The 19,642-nt window shown below is 48.6% G+C and overlaps 1 protein-coding gene across 1 annotated transcript; it reads right to left on the bottom strand.

Annotated features, from left to right (window-relative positions):
* Positions 1 to 5,611: 5,611 nt before the first annotated feature.
* Positions 5,612 to 19,627, bottom strand: FAM107A (family with sequence similarity 107, member A). Its single transcript, XM_010297076.1, has 4 exons — positions 19,554 to 19,627; positions 10,893 to 11,067; positions 6,942 to 7,098; positions 5,612 to 5,740 (listed from the first exon to the last, which is right to left on the bottom strand). Exons 1-4 carry the CDS (start codon positions 19,615 to 19,617, stop codon positions 5,633 to 5,635), a joined length of 504 nt encoding a protein of 167 aa, XP_010295378.1. The 5' UTR covers positions 19,618 to 19,627; the 3' UTR covers positions 5,612 to 5,632.
* Positions 19,628 to 19,642: the final 15 nt, after the last annotated feature.

The following is a 19,642-nucleotide window of genomic DNA, read 5'->3' as shown; positions in this document are numbered from 1 at the left end:
GCCTTCGTCTCTGGCAATCCTAAATCTGTCCCCGCTGCAGTCTGTCCTGATGTCTAGTGGGCAGGAGCTGGCAACTCACATCCCCTGGCTACATCAGTATGAGCCTGGTGGGAGAAGAGTCCCTCCTGCCCACCGTTCATCGATGAGTCTGTGCTCTTCACCATCACTGGAAGTGTTCAGAAACCATATAGACGTGGCACGTCGGGACATGATTTAGTGGGTGTGGTGGTGTTGGGTTGCTGGTTGGACTCAATCTTAAAGGTCTTTTCCATCCTTAGTGATTCTGTGCTGCTGCTTCAGAGCTGCTTGTGTCTCACTGGAAACTGCTTTGTCTGGGAAGGAGGTGAGACAGGTGGGATTCACCGTACCGTAGTTGCTTTAACATGGGAAGTTAAACAAAGGATGGGAAATCAGATGTGGTTTTGCATAACTATAATTTTAAGCTTAAACCTGAGTAAACCAAGCCCAGCAGCCCTGAAGAGCAGCAATAAATCGGAGCAGCTGACTGGTGCAACGAGTGTGCTCACGGGCAGTGGATGATGCATTAGGGATGAGTTTGGTAGATTAAAGATGCCGCGTGGCTCTGCCACCCTGCCAGAGCAGTAGGGTGCCCTGTGGATGTGCTGCTTGGTATTCTGGTCCGTATCACACAGCATCACATCCTACGGCACCTCGAGGTGGCCAGCGCTTGGGAAGGCAGTAGCATCTTTCTGAGGTTATCCATGGCCTTTCTCTACTTGCTCTGCTGTTTTCTTCTGCTGGAGTCAGAAGCGCTCAGCCCTGTGCTTCCCGAGTGCTGTTTGCTGTTCAGCTAGCAGGTCCAGGTCTCCTGAAGGAAGAGTGAGGGATGAAAAGTTGGAAGAAACCGATCCCTGATCCTGCTTGCAACCTGATGTTCATGCTGGCTCATATTCGAGCAGGCTTGGGTGCTGCCTGGGTGGGACATTGCCAGTCTGTGTCAGGGAAGTCTGAGCTGGAGTGCCACCGGAGCCGCACAGCCGGCAGTGTTCTCGTGCGCCTCGGCTCCACGTGCCTGCAGGGTGCCCAGAGAGCTCCCGGGTTGTGGTGGCAACCAACAAAATCCACAAAACCACCTGGTCGTGGTGTGTTGGAACACACCGCAATTATTATGTTGCTGATATTTTTGCATTTTTTCCCCATTTCCATAAGCCTGGATATCCCCAGTATCATGTCCGACTCACAGGTTTCATATGATGCTTTTATCAACACAAAACCCATCAGTCTGTGACAGTTTTAGATGATTTTGGGAAATGATCTAAATATAGAGAAATACCTAGGATAGGCAGAGGGGAGTTCCTGAGAAAGGGTGTTCAGCCAGGGCCAGGCTGAGGATACTGCTAGCTTGAGGAAAAAACTAGAATTTGCCATTTCTGAGGCAATAACAAGAAGTAAATTAGGCAGTAAAGCATAAGGGTTCCCTATTGGGAAATTCCACTGCAGCAAACTGTCTAGGGCCACTTCAGGAGTGAGTGCACAGGAAAAGAGATCTCAGCATGACCCGGAGAAATTGCAAAGCTGGTATTGAAAACTCTGGCAGTAGGAAAAATCCAGGCAATGGAGCAGTTTGTGCATAGCAGCATATCTTTAAAGAACATAAATGATTGTTTCTTACTCTCCTCCATGGAAGAGGAACTGTCACGAAAGACTGCCTTTGGCATCCGTGCATGAAAGGAGGTGTGTGATTAATGTAAGCAGTTGTGGGGTATAGCCCATCGAAACCGCACCGGTTGGGGTTGTGAAAGGTTGATAAAGCATTTTACAAAGTCCTGCCTGGGTCCCCTGGTCTTGTGTCTCAGCAAAGGCCATGCTCTCCAGCAAAGGCATTTCCCTTTGTGTGTTTTTTTAAATCCAAGGGCAACATGTTTCCTTGGCTTTGTGGGTCTTACCCTGCCAGGCAGGTGGGCATCCATGGCCAGTTAGAAATCAAACATATGGGAAGTTTCAGTGCACAAAGCCTGATTCCACAATTTTTGTGCCTGTAAACCTTCAGCAAATTGAGATGAAGTCTAGGGATAAGCAACGGATACAGCATTGGGTGTGGATGATGAAAAGAGCTCACTGATGAGTAAGTTAAGGCAGCACTAACAAAGGAGCTGCTGTCAGACTTCACTGATTTTTATGTTCAATCAGTTTATTTGGCTGTTGTCTGCTTGTATCATCGGAGCTTTTTCAGTTCCTTGTGGAAAAGAGCAAATTACACATCATCGTTTAGTTTATTTCTTCAGAAGTGTCCACATTAAAGAGTGTGAGTTAATTAAGTAGAGTTGCATGACATATATTTTTATATAAATGTAACCGCTGACACAGAATATAGACTATATACCACATAGGCAACATACACAGTGCAAAAGATTGTCTTCCGTCAATACTCTGATAATCTGTATCTTCTGGATACACTACATTTATCCAGAAATGTGTTTTAGGGGCATAGGGAGGAATTAATTTAAAAGAAAAAGAGACACAAAGATACCCCAAAATCTTCCTGGTGATGCCTACACTGTTGTTTTTTCAGGTGCCACCTCCACACTGCCGTGCCATGAAGCAGAAGAGCATCGATGAAGGATGTACAGGCTCTGGGCCTGAGCCCCGCTGGGGAAGCAGTTACCAGTTTGCAGGGGTGAGAAGAGCTGTCTTGGAAAATGCTGTGATTTTTTAAGCTGATGCTTGAACAGTGAAAGCATCATTTCCCACGTGCTGTCACACATTAGCACAGGCTGCCCAGGGAGGTGGTGGAGTCGCCATCACTGGAAGTGTTCAAAAAACGTGTGGACGTGGCACTTCAGGACATGGTTTAGTGGGCATGGTGGTGTTGGGTTGATGGTTGGACTTGATGACCTTAAACATTTTTTCCAACCTTAATGATTCTGTGATTCTGTCACGGAGGGCTGGAGCCTGCAGCCCTTGCCGGGGACGAAGCGCCATGTCCCCCGCTGTGTGCCGTGGGGCTGCTGCAGCCCGGCCCGGCCCCACGGGAGCTGCCAGTGCCAGCTGCTTGTGGCTGGTTTGGTGGGTCTGTGCGTGGATGTGCGGCTGGGTCCCAGCCCACGGCCCACGGGGTCCCAGTGGGCAGCGGGGTCAGGGCTTTCTGCTGTCTCTCCACCTCTGGAGGGGTTTCTTGTGGGTCTATAAACTCAGCCTGAGTTAGGACAGTATGACCTGGCTCTCCGTTTCCCCTCTGGACACCCACTGAAAATGACGCAGACAACCCCCAACTTACGACTTAGCAATCCCCAACTGCGTTCATGTGGTGGTCACCACATCAAAGGGAGACACCTTGATTATTTCTTTTTTCTCCAGATAATATTTGCATACTCGAGAAGCCCACAGCAAAATATTTTCAACCGTTTCATTGCTGATCTGAGCACTCAGCTTTCCCAGACCTTACCGGCTGACTGCCATGCAAGGACTTGCACAAATGCCCCCATCCCAGCCCGGGTGAGCTGATAACACTGATTTCACTGGTGCATATGGAGCGACAGATTGCCTTTCCTGGAGTGCACTTCCATCTGTGGCAAAATTACAAATTAATTTGCTGATTTTTTTTGAGCTCTTTCATCAAGGTTACTTAATCTGTGCCATAACCCCTCACAAAACCTCAGCACAGTAATTCTGGCTTGTTATTTAAACCGATGCTATCTATGGAGTATCAAACAGTATCCTTTACAACTCTATACAAGCATCCTTGGCAACACCTTTTTTTTCTTAGAGAAATTTGTCTTTTTTTCCCCCTGAAAAAATGGTCGATGCTGCTTCTTCCTCACGGTTTTAATCATAACCTGTATGAAAAGCGTCGCAGTTGGAAAGGACATAACAGATTCTTTCAGGTCTTGTTTGACCTGTAGTGACCACATGCACTGGATTTCTGAAATAAAAACTTGTTTAGAATAAGCATGATGAACGAGGTGCTAAAACTACCACAGAGACAGTGCCATGAGACAGGGTCTCAAGGACTGAAACTGAGTTAAAGTCTTTTATAGTCCAAGACTGTGGCAAAAGCCCCGTACCTGTATCACTGCTCTTGACACGTGATGTGGCTCAGATGCCAGGTTCGAGCAACAGTCCTCTGAAATGAAACTTTGCTGGACTAGGTAATGGATTAGTAACTTTTTAATAAATATGTGATAAATGCCCAGTTTCCCTTAATTTACATACGGATCCACTGAAGATATGGATAGTAGAGATTGTTTAACCAGGTATTACCTTCCCAGCTGACTGGGTCCATTGAGGCTTGCCGTTCAAGAGCCAGTGTTCAAAGGCAGTCGGTGAGTTACACTGTTTAGGCTTTGTGTCAGGGCTGGTGTGAGAAGCAAGAAGCTGAGATCTTCCTGAAGGTGCAACTTTAGCTCTAGATGGGGACACCTCAAGGCGTGGATGCCCCATAAATGTGGTAGGCTCTGTCCATACATGGTGCAAATGCACCAGCTATCTCAGCTTTGCTATACCAGCAGCAAGAAGATTTTTCGCTTTGAAAGGTGGCAACTGAAATGAGGCAGCTCTGATCTCTGGAAAAGGGGATGAGAAGCACTGACAAATAGTTTTCCATCAGTACCTACGTGCCCCGTAGCCCCGGGTGCCTACAGATGTCAGCTCTGTGCAAGTGAACAGGACAGCAGCCTGACACCAGTATGACACCAGTATGACGTTACCACCTCACTGCCTCTCAATTACAGGGCATTTTTTGTGGGTCCTTATGGTAGCACACGTCCAGCTGCTGGGTGAGGGGCTGAAGCTCAGCAGTCCAGAGGCAAGAAGCAGTTTATCTGTGTCTGCTAGATCTACAGGGATCTGCTGCCTGGTCACTGCACGCTTCCATGGACACTCATGCTGCAAACACCCTTCGCTTTCTGCACAGACCCTTTGCCTCCCACTTGGGGCGTTGATGGTATAGTCCAACGTATTTTCTGCCTGAGCATGGAAGTGCCTAAATAGCTGTTTTCAAACAGGTTTGAAATGCAGTTTAAAGGTGCTTGTGAAGAACAGTTGCACCTGCCTGTGCTGCCTTGGTCTGGGCACACAGCGGTTATTTTTTCTAATAGTATGGGTGTGCTGCGGGGACACACAGCCTCAGCCAGGCTCGACTCACACACTGGTGCGATACCAGTGTCCCGTGGGAAAGCCATTATGGTCACCTGGGCTTTCTCAGTAATGCGCAGATTGTCCCTTTTCGTTACCACCCAGGTTTCCAAGAGGTTCTCCAGAGCTGCAGCCACCCTCCTGTCACCCTGTGCCTGGCGAGCCTGCCTCCAGGAAGAAGCAAGGGTCCCCCAAACCATCCCTCCACAGACTTCCCTGGCTTAAACGGTCACTGTGTCTTGAGGGTTAACCAAGAGTTAGCTGGAGGTTAACATGCACCCACAATCTGGGGGGAAAAAAATGTAATTTCTCTCTGCATCTCCTTGTGTGAGTACTTCCTCGGTGAATACTGCAGCTTTTCCACAATGATACCTTCCTGGGCTGGGAAAACCTTTTTTGTGCCTTCTACTGGAGCAAGTGTTAATAACCGTTAAGTAGCCCCAACGATGCGGCTGTGAATGTCCACCATGTACAGAGATGTCAGCGTGTTTGTGTTAGCGCTGGCCTTGGTAGCATCCCTGTTGAGTTTTGGCAGAAGCTACGCTGCTTTCTCGTCCCCAGTCACCGTCGATGTTCTTCTCAGGTTTTCCTTGACTTTAATGAATTCTGGTGCATGCTCTTCCTGCTTCTCCTGCTCTTTCTCCAACTGTGAGAAAGAAGAGTCACCATTAACTGTGTATGCTAAAGGACAAAAGTGCATTAGCTACGTTAAAATGGTGAGCTTCATTATTGCTGGGTGTCCACTTATTATTGCCTAAAGCTTAATGAGTGTGTAGTGCATGTGTTGGTGCTCTCTTTTTCCAAACCATTACACCAGAGCCATGTTCACATTGAGTCTCTTTTTGTGGCCAGCTGAAACCTTTTTTCCGCCCCTTCAGGGAGGAACATCTCCAGCAGAAAAGCAGGGGAGTGCTTCACTTCAGACCTGGCATGGAGGATGGAGGAGGAAGTTTGAATCCTTCCCAGCAAAGGAGGCCTGTGAAGAGGCCTTGGGAAAAGCTCTCAGCATTAGGTTATGGTCTAAGGGGGGGTAAGTCGTTGCATTGCCTCACTTTTATATGTGAAGTCTTTATGGATCTGTGCCTAAACCACCTTGTTTCATAGTCCTGGGTCTTCTCTGAGAGTGCTGGGCTTTGATTTTCAAGTGATCTTGGCTTGGCTGATATTATTGCAGGGGAGCTGTCGTGTCATTAATTAAATAAACCAGTTTCATCCATTTACCGTGCAAACACTGGCAAGTAGAACAGGGAATGACTTTCTTTTCAGCGGCAACAAGCTGACCTGCTGCTTGCACTGGTTTGGGTAAGGGGGCAGGTGCAGAGAGCACCTGGGGCATGGCTGTGCTGCTGGCAAGTGCTCATGCTGAATATTGGTCTCCCCAGGCATGTTTTTGGCCAGAGTGCATGCCAGGAACGGCTCCCAAAAGCAGTTTGGGTGTGATTGCAGCAGCGTTTGCACCTTCCAGCACTTCTCCAGCCTCTCACCCCGCACCCCAGGATCCTGAGGCACCCCTGTGGTGGGTGCTGCAACAGTCCCCATGCTATTTGGGGTGCTTTGAACTGGAAAGCACACTCCAAGGACACCACATGGGACCCAGAGGAGACCCAGGGCCAAGTGGTACATAGCAGGGGTCCTGGCCGAGGTGGTATGAACGAGGTGAATCCCCCTGTGAGGATGAGGGTGCTGCAGCCACATGGAGCAGCACTGAGGCTGTGGCTGCTGTTTTATATATGGAGGGGTAGCAACACTACACCTTGGTTCGAGCCTCAGCCCACTCATCTCCCCTGTGGTCTGCGCCTCAGGAGGGGTGGTTAGGATAAACCCGGGGATGACCAAATCGGTTCTACCTGATCCAGCCTCTGGTGCCTCTTTAATAGCTCTTTTTCAAAAGGAGACTGCAGTTTCTTTGCCTCCTCTTCTTCCTTCCTCTGTCTGATAAGCTGGTTTCGCCGTCGGTGCTCGAGTACCCGCTGCAGCTCTGGTTTGCTCTCCACGCCCAAACCTCTGTGGATAAAAAGCAGATAAATCAGGGCGGGAGCACCTACACCCTGGGCTGTAACCACTGCCAGACAGACAACAACACAGCTCTTCTCGGTCCGAAAGTGAAACATGGGAGACCTGGTCCACAAATCCATCCACAAGGCTTTGAGGGTGTTACTGGGAGCACCTCGCTGCTGGGATGGTGCCGTGGGCTGTGTGCCTCGGGTGGGCACAGCTGTCCGTGTATGGGGCTTCTGGTGCTGGAAGTTTTGCTAATCCCATTACATTGAGGTGCTACAGCTTTCGGGTTCGGATGTGGAAATGGGACCTTCCACTGGCTCCTGCTGTTACTAGTTTTAATTATGTCAGTGACACATTCAGCTGCCTTGAAGACATTTTAAATAATGACGATTTTTTTTCCACCAGCAGGGGTAGTCATTGATCTGCAATAATTGTCCTGGCAGTTCCTTTCCTCCCTGTCGCTTCCTAGATTTGCTTCAGAGCTGAGAGCTTGTGATCCCTCTGTTGACATGGAGAGTTTGGGTGAAGAGGCCAAAATGAAATGTCCTTTTCTTCTGGAAGCCGGAGCGTTTGCCGATGGCGCAGGCGCCTGGCTCCCCTTCAGCTGCCCAAAGCGTCTCAGATGAAGCGTGGCTGCTCCAAGCCCTGTTCTGTGAGGGGTGGGATCATGGCAAAGGAGACATGGCAAGGACATGCAGACAAGGCATAAATACATGGTAAAGAGATGAAAGAAGTTCTCCAAACAAATTTCAGAAACCTAACTCTTTGAGTATTGCCATGCCTGAATTTAGACACTAAGTTTTACCTCCTGCAGCTGACCCTGGCCACCTTCCCACCAGCTTCTGCCACCCTGCAAGCACGAGAGTAGTTACGGATGTGTAGGGCTCTGGGTGAACGTGGTCCTGCGTGGTCACGGGATGGTTCCTACCCTTCCAGGATAGGGTTTGACCAACTCACCTCTGTGCCACAAGGAATCTGCCCTTGTAAAATCCATGCGCTTCCTGGCTTAAATCACTGAAAGTGGTGACTCTCTGCCCTGCTCAGCCCTAGCCAGAGAGAGGCAAAACCTGGAGCTGCTGGGAAGTCAAACGTTGCTGGATTCAGGGGAGACTTCATTGCAACTGCACAGAATTTCACATTGCTGAAAAACAGACTATTAAGAAGTGGCCAAGGCCACATTTACACAGGCTGTCTTCTGCAACAGCAGCTGGCATGCTGCAGGAAAATACAGGACTAGAAGTAGTTGACTGAAGTTGTATTTTTGAGGAGGAGTTGAAGACCTCATAGCTGTCACACATGGGGAAGGAGTAGGGCCTGACCACTTCCGTGGGCTGGGTTCAACACTCCTTTAAATCAATGGGCTGAGGGTGTTTACAAGTGCTGTTGTAAAATGTGGGATGTTTGGTGTTCCTGTGGGTGAAGGTCTGTTTTGAGGCAAAGAGGAGACATCCCCAAGTCTGTGCTAAGGGCTTGCTCAGGGAATGGCAGGTCAGGGTGTGCTATTAAGGCAAAGCTTCTCCTCAGCACCAAGAGGTTTCTGTTGACCAAAGGCTGGTTGGTTTCTGCTAAGGTTGTTTGAAAGCAGAGACATCAAAGCCTACGGAGGTTTCTTGGCAAGGTGGCAGGTGCTGAACTGGCAGGCAGGAGAGGGAAACACTCTCCAGATGCAGCAAACCTCTGCACTGTCACAACATGGCTGGGGACCAGTGCTTGCATCCCTCCAGTGCCACGTTTAATGAAGCTTCCTATTGTAATTTCTTTTTTTTTTTTGCTTTATGACAGGACAAAGTTCAGGGCAACATCAGTGAAGATGATACAACAGCCATTGCATTGGCCCCAGAGTTCTCATGATGGTTTTTCAAGGCATGAAGAACTTGGATGCTTCAGAAATGCTTTTCCCAAGGCTTGAGAGAGGGCAAACCTGCCTTGGCTTGCTGGAGATGCAACTTGCAATGTTGCATGTGGGTTTGTTACTACTCTGATTTAATCAGCCTGAGTTGTTAGTACCCAGAGGTGTTGACTAAGACAAGGGGTTTGTGGCACAAGCTGCTGATTTGAGTTGCTTCTCCCTGCTGCTTAAGGGGAAAAACCAACAGCAAAGCAGAAACATGAGCAAGTTGTAGATGCTTCTCTCTCCCCTTCTCCATAATCTCCCTCTGTAGTAACATGTAGCAGGAAGCAAAACTGGTGGATTCAAGAGTGACAAGAAACTAGTAATGATGGATTATTTGTTGCAGTAGGGTTTTTTCACATATTTGCTGAAAAATATTTGGGAGGCCAGAGTCAAAGCAGGTTTAAACTGATGCCTGAGCAGTACAGGACTATAAGGAGAGGGGTCAGGAGATGCAGGCTGGCTGCAGTGGAGCTGCCTCCTCCCGGTATCTGATGGCACATGTGGATGTTACATGGTGGCAGGCACAGAACTAGAATACAAAGTGATGATGTACTTTTTGTTTGCCAGTTTGAAGTTCGGCTCAGCCTGATGCCATGGGGTCTGTACCCTGTCTGCCGCTGTTCGTCCCTGTTACCTCTGCTGCAGGGATTTCTTGATTCTTTGTTCCATCGTGGTTAGACTGGAATGAAGTTCTGCAAGATCAAAGCCAATGCTGGTGGGTGAGTCTTTAAACTGAGCAGTATCACTAGGCAGAATATGGTCACTCTCAAGCCAGAGAATTTTAAGAATATCTGGCTGGTATAGTTACCTCTGTCTTGATGCCAGAGAACAGCCTGGGTATGGTCGTCCCTGTAATTCTTCTGATTCTGGGAAAATCAAATCAAATCCAAGCCCAGCCAGTGCCAGTATTGATTAATGCACCCCGCTGGCAGGCTTGATTGTTTGCCGAATTAATGTATGTGTCTGGTTCTCGTGTTGACTGTAGTCCTTTTGAACAGAGGCTGTGCTCCTTTTAATTAGATGGCCAAAGTGCTGTTGTGTCGGAATATTTCCGGGTGCTCAGAAAATGTCAATATAAAGCCAGCAGATTTCTTGCTGTGCTTAAAAGCCTCTGAACTGAATATGCTTTTATTGCAGTGATGTTCAGACAGTTGCTGCAAAGGAATGATGTGGTTATAGGTTCTCAGTCAGTGGTGTCATTTTCCTAATGTTGTAGCTGTACTCCTAAAGGAATGATGTGGTTATAGGTTCTCAGTCACTGGTGTCATTTTCCTGATGTTGTAGCTGTACTCCCGAAGAGTTAAATTGGGGTGATGGGGTACAAAGTCAGCAATGTGAATTCTAGCCTATCTTCACCCATTTGATTTTTAGGGAGACAGTGATTAGCCTTTTCCTTGTACAGATGATCTCACCCTGGTGCTCTCCCAGCCTTCACTGGCTCCATCCAGCCTGTGCCTCTTACTGCCTCTGGGTTGACCTTAAAGCACACAGGAATGCTGTACATTGGGGACTTGGCCCGTCAGTCATGGAGGCGGAAAAACCAGGACCAGGGAGAAAACATACGTGGGACACTGAGAAAGGGGCTGTAGGGATGCATCGCATCTTCTGGCACTTGTGGCTCGAGGTGGGTGGAAATAGCAAGCAGCTCCGAAAAGTGCTGGCTGGTGCTTCAGGATGGCAGAGCAGGGGGCTTTGTGTTCTGCTTTTGTTTTAAAAGAAACTGTCACGTCAGAGAAGAGAGGAAAGGGCTACAGCAAGTTTGTGTTTGTGTGCAAGTGAAGGGATTTATTGTGCCCTTCCAGCTTGCAGGCTGCTGCTGGTACTTGCGCCTCAGCTGCTGAGCTCCGACGGCTCAGCCCCTCTCGGACCACTCCACCAGTGGCAGGCTGTGACCTCCTCTTACCTTTTGTGGTTCATCAGCAGCTCTCTGTGCAGCTCTTGGTGGCTCTTCGAGGCTTTTACGGGATTTAGGAGCTTTTTAGGTTTGATGAGGTCTGGGTTTCCATCTATGTAGTCTGGGTGAGTCAGGATATTCCCACCGTCTGGTCGCTCCCGTTGTATTTCGGTGTACATCGATGCTGGAAGAAAAGAGAGGTGTTTGCCTGAGAAGTCTCACCCCACCGTGGTATGGGAACCCACTGGAGGTCTCCTCCCTGGGCAAGACAGAGGAGAAGGGATAGTGCCTGCCCCGGCTGCTCGACACATGTGTCAGTGTCTGTGTGCATGTGCCTCCATGTGCTGGTGCAGGATTTTTAGAGGTTTTAAAAAAATATTCCCTTTGCGTTGTTGATGAGACACGTATTAATTAGATCACTTAAATTACTTGCCAGCCACTGCTTCAGCGGCTGCAGCATTTAGTGCCAAGGATTAATTAATGCAAGATATGTCTAACTAAAACTGGGAACAGCCATGGATGTGGGCTGTGCTGAGCTGCTGCTTTGGTTGCCCTGGCCAAGGCCATCGGTCCCTTAGCACAAGGGGATGCTGTGGGGTTTGGGGGGCTTTCGAAACACAGGCCTGAGGAAGTGCTGCTGTATCTGAAACCTCTTGTCAAGGAAAGATTTTGCTGATATCCTACTGGCCTAATAACCAGGATTGAGCCCAATGCCAAGAAAAACATAATTCGCCCATGCAGTATGTGATTGTGCTGTAATAATTTGTATGTTCTGGGTGTAAGAAGAGCCCACTGTTCTGGAAGTGATGGCAGCTTGGATTTCAGGCAAGCCACAGGCAATACCTGTTGGTATTTTCCAAGTGCTCTACATTTCTTCTTTACAAAAAAACCCTATACAAAGTGAGTGCAAAGCACAAGTTATAAGACAAACAGCATGCGGTGGGCTGTGTCTTTAAGTGCAGAGCACAGTGGGGCTGCCTACAATTATTCAGTGTGCAGTCTAATCAGGGGCTCAGAAAGAGCAATTTATTCCTGACTATTCACTTGAACAATTTGGAAGTTTACCAGTAAGAACAAAAAGTCCCAGGAAAAGGGTGTAGGCAGCTCCATGTCTGTAAGTATCTCATTATTACAGTATTTTTGGGGGCCTAGTGTGAAGTTATACGGGTTGATGGAGCAGCAAAGAAAACAGTTGTTCAGTAATGTTTCCTCTCTCTCTTATTGCAATCTCGTGTATAAAAGGAATAAAACCCTTTTAAAAGAGAAATCAATAAAATAAGGCAAGAGAAAGCAGGCTAGGTCATTCTTTCACAGTAACTACTTATCAAATGTAAAGTGGATTGCAATCAAACAGAATTGTGTAAGGAATAATGCTGCTGAAGAAATTATTTAATATCAAACAACTTTTCATTGAATGTTAATGTGGCCAGTGCTCTACTGCTTTGGGAACAAAGAAAAACAAATCAGAGCCCATTACATGAGTGTAATTGGGGTGAATAGTTCGGTACATATTTAAAGGGTGCTTGGAAGCTGGAACCAGTGATTTCTTGTATCAAATTATTTTCCTCTAGGATCATACATCACTGCTGGCAGAAGGGAAGGTGGCATGGTTTGATGTTTGATGGCAAGTGCCAGGCTGACTCAAACCCCTGTGCGGCTGGACTCCAGAGGCTGAAACTGGGGCCCAACGTTGCCTTCCAGAGAGATGCAGGGACTGAAGAACAGCCAAGGGTTAAGGCAGCACAATTTCATGGCTAATTTTTGTTAGACGAAAGTCAGGTTTTGAACAGTGAGAAAACATGTCAGGTTTTCACTGGGGGTAAAACTGCTTTGTTTTTTTTCTTCTTCTACTACTTCCCTTTTTTGGTCTTTTTTCACAGCAAGCAGACAAAAGACAAGGAAGGAAGATACAAAAGCAAAGGTTTGTTTTGGCAGAAAAGAAATGGATGAGCTCCCATTTCAAATGGCAAAGCAATGTCTTCCTTCTTGAAACCACCAAGTCTCTCCATCAAGTAACTTAAATAAAATTCCAGGTGTTTTTAATGGAAACACCATTTTTGGACAGCTATAGTAACAGACTAGCCTCAGCGTCACTGTGTTGTCCTGCCGCCCTTTTCCCACTGTTCCTGTGCCGCTGTTCAGATCGGAGCTGCCTCCAGTGACAGAGGTGCCTGCACTTGCTTGTGTGCTGGCTACCAAATCCTGCTGCACGGCAGGATGAGGGCTGGGGCTTATCGATCTTGGATTTTTCCATCTTAAAAATATGCCTGTTGTGCTCTGCTAGGGGATAATGCAGCGAGCAGTGAGCATGGAAGGATTACATAGCCAACCAAGCCTGAAGGACCAACCTGGATGCTGTAAATGGCTGTAACTCTAGTGACTCTGTTTCTTCTATACCAAGTAGCTCTCGGGCCCTGCCGCTGAGCTGTACTAGCTCTTGGGGCACTGGTGCAGCACTGTTACTTATAAAGTACTGTTTTCCCCCTGCCTCCATGATGTATGGGTTTCCTGTTGCAGCTCAGGAGTGGGAGTCCCTTCTTCCCTACGTCCAAGACCCAGATCCCGGGAGGTTTGCTTGGGGCAGGCTGTCCTCACATAGGGCTAACGCCCAGCAGTGTATGGTGCTATTGCACGGTGTCACCTAGCCCTTCGGTTTGGTCTTGTGGTGTTTCCACCCCCCAGGCACCCAAGACGATCAGGGAAGGGCCCCCCTTGCCTTGGGGGACCCTCTGCTTCTGTAGCACCTTTGGGAAGGACCGCAGCGAGCCTGGAGGTTTTGAACTGGCTAATGTGGTTGTTTCCAGACTGCAGCAATCTGGCATTGCATGGCTCAGGCTTGCGAAGAAGCAGCAATTTATCAGCCTGTTTACAGAAGGCAGCTGGGGATCTTTTCCCTGAAACTAGTAGAAATGAAGATAATACTGGGAAGGAAGGAGTGGGAGGAACTGGAACTGACTGGAAGCATTTCTGGCCAGGCGGCTGTTAAATCAGCGTGCAAAAATCCTCACAATGAGTGCAATTTGCCTGAGCAACACTGTGGGACCTGGACACAGCAGGTAGCTCTGAGCTTGATTTTCACTGTGCAAGATGTGCCTAGGGGCGTGCAGACACCGACCTCGAGGGTTTGGCTTCCAGTGGGTGTCCGTACCGCTGCCCCGGGGACAAAGTCAAAGCCCTGACTTTGCCCCTGACTGGGACTGGAAGGAGCTTTGAACCTCACTACAAGAATAGGATTTTAAACCTTCAGAAGACCTTAGTCTAGAACAATTCAAGGAATGTCTTCATTTGCATTGCATAGAAAAAGAAAAATGAGAATATAAAAATATTGGTGCGCCTGAAACACATCTTGGGGTTATGCGGGGAGTAAGGATGAGGCATCCTTTCTCCTGCAGGTTGGCAGATAGGGAGCCAGTGCAAAATGTTTCTTGTGGAGTAGATCTATCATCTTCAAGACCTGATGTAATTCATGTCTGTGTAAGGGGAGACAGACTGCTATCAGATTGCTTTTTGTCATTATTTATAGTGCTGGAGGTATAAATCAAGCCAGGTCTCTGCAGTGGATTTACAGCAGGATGTCTGTTTTTGCATGATTCAGCCGTAGATCAATGAACAAGGCTCTGCTCTGGCACCTCCTTGGCCACCATCATAAATCAGCAAAAGGTGTTAGACATTTTTATATTGTTCTTGGCAAGATATAAACAAAAAATACATGTGCATTTTAATGCCCTCTGCTGTACTCAGAAAGACAGTGTGACCTTTTAAATAGATCTGCTTTGGGGTGTTGCTTATAAAAAGTAGATGTGTTTGCTTTTGACATACTCAGTCTTTTGCTTGCTTTGAAATATTTCCCCTTTCCTCATTTCTAGAAGCCTGAGGCTTTCTAGGAAAAGTACGTTTCCAAGTGACTTTTCTGTAGGTAAAAAGCAAGACTGCCTGGATGATGAGGCCAGGGCCACTGGCAGATACTTAAACTTCGTGCATGGCGTTATCTCCTCTCCCAACCGTAGCTGTGAAACGAGCTCCAAGTCTTGATCATTTTTCTAGGAGACCCCACAGGGAATATTCAGCATCTTTGAGATGGCCCAGAGACCGACCGCCCTCCTGCCCCAGGGTGTGGGATTGGCTGGATGAGAAAAATGGCATTTTAATATCTTGGTCTGTTCTGACCTAAAGTAAAACCAAATTCCTGCTCAGACCGCCTGAAAATGCTTATAAATCCCTGGGCGGCTTGTGATCAAATCATCAGCCTGCAATCCTGGGGCAAATTGTTTCCACTTCTGATTATGCTCAGTCCCAATCTTTTGGGGAACAGGATATCGGCTAGTTTTGGTGCAACATTAAATGCCTTTGAAAACCTGAATGTTGCAAATAATACATTACCCTAGCAGGAGGGTAAAATGCGGTGTGCTGCTTGGGGTGCTGGGTGGCTTTTGTGCAGCCCAGGGCAAGGAGAAAGGTTTTAGCCTGCTCCTGGAGAGGAGGAGGAGGAGGACGAGGAGGAGGAGGAAGATGAGGAGGACTGGCTCATGCCCAGGGCCAGGCATCGGACACAAGGGCTTGGCCAGGGCTGGAGCTGAGCTACACGTCCCTTTGCTGGTGCTGCTTTTTGGTTTTCCCTCACTCAGAGGAGATGCCCTTCGCAGAGCATTTATTTAGGGTTAAGCGACTTGTCTCTCTGTGGTGGGTTGCCCTGTCAGCCCCTCTGCATCGGGACCGCACGCCCTGTGCCGCTCCCCGCGCTGCCGCTGGCAGCCGGCTTCATCGTCCTGTTGGGATGGAAATAATCCCCAGGAATGTTAAGGGGATTAACGGCCCTGGAAAGGGCAGGTAACCTGAGGGGTGCAGCTCTGCTTACGGCTGCCTGCATGGCTCCAGCCGTTCTTCACATGGGGAAAAACAAAAGAGATTTAAAAGACTATTAATCCATAGCTGTTGGGATTAGAAGGCTGCAGGTCTGGGCTCCTACCCAGCACCTCTTGATTTGCCACTGCTTTTTTGCAGGTTTTCATGTGAAATGCCGCCTCCCCTTTAATTTTGTTGTGCCAAGCTCTCCTCGATATCCTGCTCCTCTGCGACCTGCTCGCCCTTCCTCTGCGCATCCCTTGGCCTTTTTCCACACCAGCTGCAATCTGAGTTTCTCTTCCTTCAGCGCTGTAGGCAGCCCCGCTCCGCAGCACGCCCTGCCCCGTGCAACGATGCCCTGTTGGTTCTCAGCATCCTTAACTTGCAAAGCTGCCGATGCTGTCTTCTGCAGCACAGGTCAGTGTTTAGTTTTAGGTCAAATCTATAAAGTGAACAGAGTTTGCAGTCTTTTATTTCTGCTGTATGTGCCATTTGAAAACTGATTTTCCAACTAGAGCATCTCAGGAGAGGTTTGTCAATAGGGGCTGAAGATGACTGAACTGCTCTTGTTAAAAATACTGTATGGAAATCACTTTCTGAGCAGAGGATGGGCCTCTGTGAGATGCCATCCATGTAAAAACAGGCAGAAGGCATTATTCTGGGAAGAGTTCCAGGCTCAGAGGATATTACTGTTTGTAATTCTGTGAAGCCCTGTTACTTGGTAGAAGGGATGAGACTGGGCAAAAACCTCAGGATGGCCAGGGTCAGAGCCCTGGATCTGGGTTTGTAAAACCACTGACCCAATGGACTGTTTCCTGGGCAGAAATGATCACTTAAAACTGTGGCTACAGAGAAGAACCTCTGGTTTTCTGGATGCCTGGGATTTACTAACGAATGCATCTTTTTTAAAGAACCAACAGACTAATGACAAGCTGGTCATACACATCCCGCAAGTAAGGAGACTGCGAAACCAACACACTCAATACAGGTCAGCGGAGCTAGTTTAAAGCTATTTACACAAGTAACTTGAGCCTGGGAAATAACATGAATTTCTGATGCATTTAATTGCAATCATGGGGGGAACCTTCCCTTTTCTGGGCTACGGCCCCCGATGGTATCCGCTTCCCGGGGAGCCCTCCTTCCCCAGGATGTGGGTACCATCCCTCACACCCCTCCTCCTCGGGAAGGCTGAGAGGAGCGAGCCTGTCCTCACACCCTGCAAGGGTTGGCACGTGCAGGTGGAGCGATCTTTAAACTAGCCTCAGTTCCTTTAAAGCACTGGTACACGCACACTCCTACCTGTTAACCAGCAGTTAACATTTTTTTTTCATTTTAGAGCATGAACTTTCAGTCAATGCATTTCCACTGTCTGAAGTGGAGCTGGGGTTTGGCCCTACAGCTTTTCCCGTGAGAGTGTAATGGCAGGAAAGGTCATGCTGTATGGTAAGTCCTACAAAGAATGAAGCTGAAAGTTTGTGTTTCGTTTTGGATTCTTGAATTGTTTGCTAATTTGCATGATTTTCCTAACCTTAATTAATTGTATTTTATAAACACAGACTAGCCGGGGTCAGCATCACGGGGCAGGGAAACAATTGTGTGTTGGTGTCTGTGCAGTGAGAGCAGCTTTTAGGTGTGCAACCGCGTTGCGGAGGATCTGCCGCTGGAGGACAAAGTGGTTTGACCTCAAAGCTGGGCACTTGCTTTTGGAAGCCACTTTCTGCATGGCCAGTAGGTTCAGGGCAGAGCAAGGCACCCAGGTGCCAGCTTTAGTGGGTCAGATATGGGTGCCACCTGATGGGGGGGCTCGCGGTGCCTGGAAGCCCTTTGGTGGGTGACTCCCCTCAGCTGAGCCCACAAAATGCGCCTTAACACCCCAGCTAATCCGTGTGTCGCTGTTACGCAGCCGAGCCCGGAACAAAATACCTGTCATTCCTTCACATTAGCTTAATGACTGCTGTGGCTTACTGCCCTGGTGATGGATGATGATGACATTAATGATGATGATGACATTAATAATGATGATGACGTTAATAATAATGACGATGATGATGATAATAATAATAATATGGCAAGCCCAAAGATTGACAGATGCTAATCATTACCCTCCCTGGGCGAGATGGTACCAGCTCCCATCCTCACTGTGATTTTCCTCTCCTCTGGTTCCTGCCAGCAGCTCAGGAGCATCTCATACCGATGGACCTGGCATGCTCCCCCTTGCTTGTCACCAGGCGACCGTATCACCGATAAATGATACGTGTGCTCCGGAAAGAAGGCAAAAAGCCTTTGTCTGCTTTTAATCTATAGTTTTAAATAATTAAGCAAGGCTAATTCTGGTATTTATAATGCAATAGGGTGAATGCAACTCGAACTTGCTTTTTTTTTTGTGACGGAGTGGCTGCCTCAGGGCAGCAGGCGCGCACGCCCCGGGCCCCCTCGCCTTCGCTTGGCCCTGACGTTCAGGAATAAACCCCACGAGGTCGTGGGGTCAAAAAGGGAAAGGGAACCCTAATGGAAATGTAAAATGGGGCAGGGGCCGAGGCCCTGCAGCTCCCGGCACCACTGCCGCATGTTACCACTGTTCCTGCATCTGCCTCTGCTGAGCACATGCTGGGGATGGGGCTGCCCACCAGTACAGCCCATGCTGCTCACCAGTACAGCCCATGCTTATCACCAGTACAGCCTGAGCTCCCCACCAGTACAGTCTGAGCTCCCCACCAGTACAGCCAGTGCTCCCCAGAAGTACAGCCAGTGTTCTCCCACCAGTATAGCCAGTCTCCCCAGTCCAGCCCATGCCCCCAGTCCTGCCCACCCGTGCTGAACACCATGCCAGCACTGCAGCCCGCAGGGCTGTGACCCCCCATTTACACCAGCACTGCACCCGCATGAGGGGGGCACAGAGCAGGCACTGGCTCAGCCCAGGCTGCTCTCACACCACCAGCTGCAATCACCCCAAATGTAAAGGACCCCGGATGTCACCACGGTCACCCGCTGAGCTTTGCACTCATGCACATGTATTTGGAAGAGAGAATGCCGGCAGGTTTGGGGCTAGCCGAGCTATTCGGGGTGTAGAAGTTACCAACACCCTGTTTTGTGTTGGCTAATGCTGGAAATGCTTGTGCAGTCAGGCAGCAGCAAGCTCCCGTCCTCCTGCAGGCAGGCAGGATTGTGTGCTGGTTAATCATTGCATTTAATTACCTTGGACTGTGATAAGCAAAGATAACAAGGCTGGGATCCCACTCTGTTAGCAATCACCAAGGGATGTCAGCCCCTGCCTTTTGCAAGCAGCATGTGGAGCGGCTTGTTTAGTTTTGTGAAGCAGTGACAGATGCTTAGCAATCCTTCTCAATAATCGCAAACTTACTTTTAATATCTCACCAAATATTTGCTCTGTGCATTTGCCTGCTTATGGTAGAGACTCACATCAATGATTAATGAATGTTTTAAGGTAGCTCAAAGGTATTTGGTTAAATACAGAGAAAATCCTCCCGCGCTGATTTGCAGGGGTTGTATTAGCAGGTGCCCCAATCCAGCCCAATGCCTCTCTGAGGAGGTTTGAATTGCAGCCTGCATTTGCTTGGGGAATTTCTTGTGGGATATGGGTCCGTTTTGAAAGGCAGAAGCAGAAGGGCAGCTTCTCAACCAGCTACAGAAGTATTAAAATAACATGATATCTCAAATAAAATTTAAAACAGGGTCCAAAGTCACCCGTGCGTAAAGATGTATGCAGTGCAGACTCACCCCACGGGGGCTCAGCAGCCCATCCCTGCAGGGGGGAGCTGGCAGAGACGCGGGGACCCCCCTGGGCGGCTCAGGGGGCCCTGGGCTTACCTGATTTTCTCAGCGTGGCCTTGGGGAGCCCGGGGGGCAGGTGCTGCCCCGCACCCCACGACATGTGGCTGCGGGGGCTGAGGCTGCCG

This window comes from Phaethon lepturus, unplaced genomic scaffold, assembly GCF_000687285.1.
Source record: "Phaethon lepturus isolate BGI_N335 unplaced genomic scaffold, ASM68728v1 scaffold34660, whole genome shotgun sequence".
Lineage (NCBI taxonomy): Eukaryota > Metazoa > Chordata > Aves > Phaethontiformes > Phaethontidae > Phaethon > Phaethon lepturus.
Note: the sequence above shows the minus strand (reverse complement) of the source record. Positions and strands in the feature narration are given on the sequence as shown.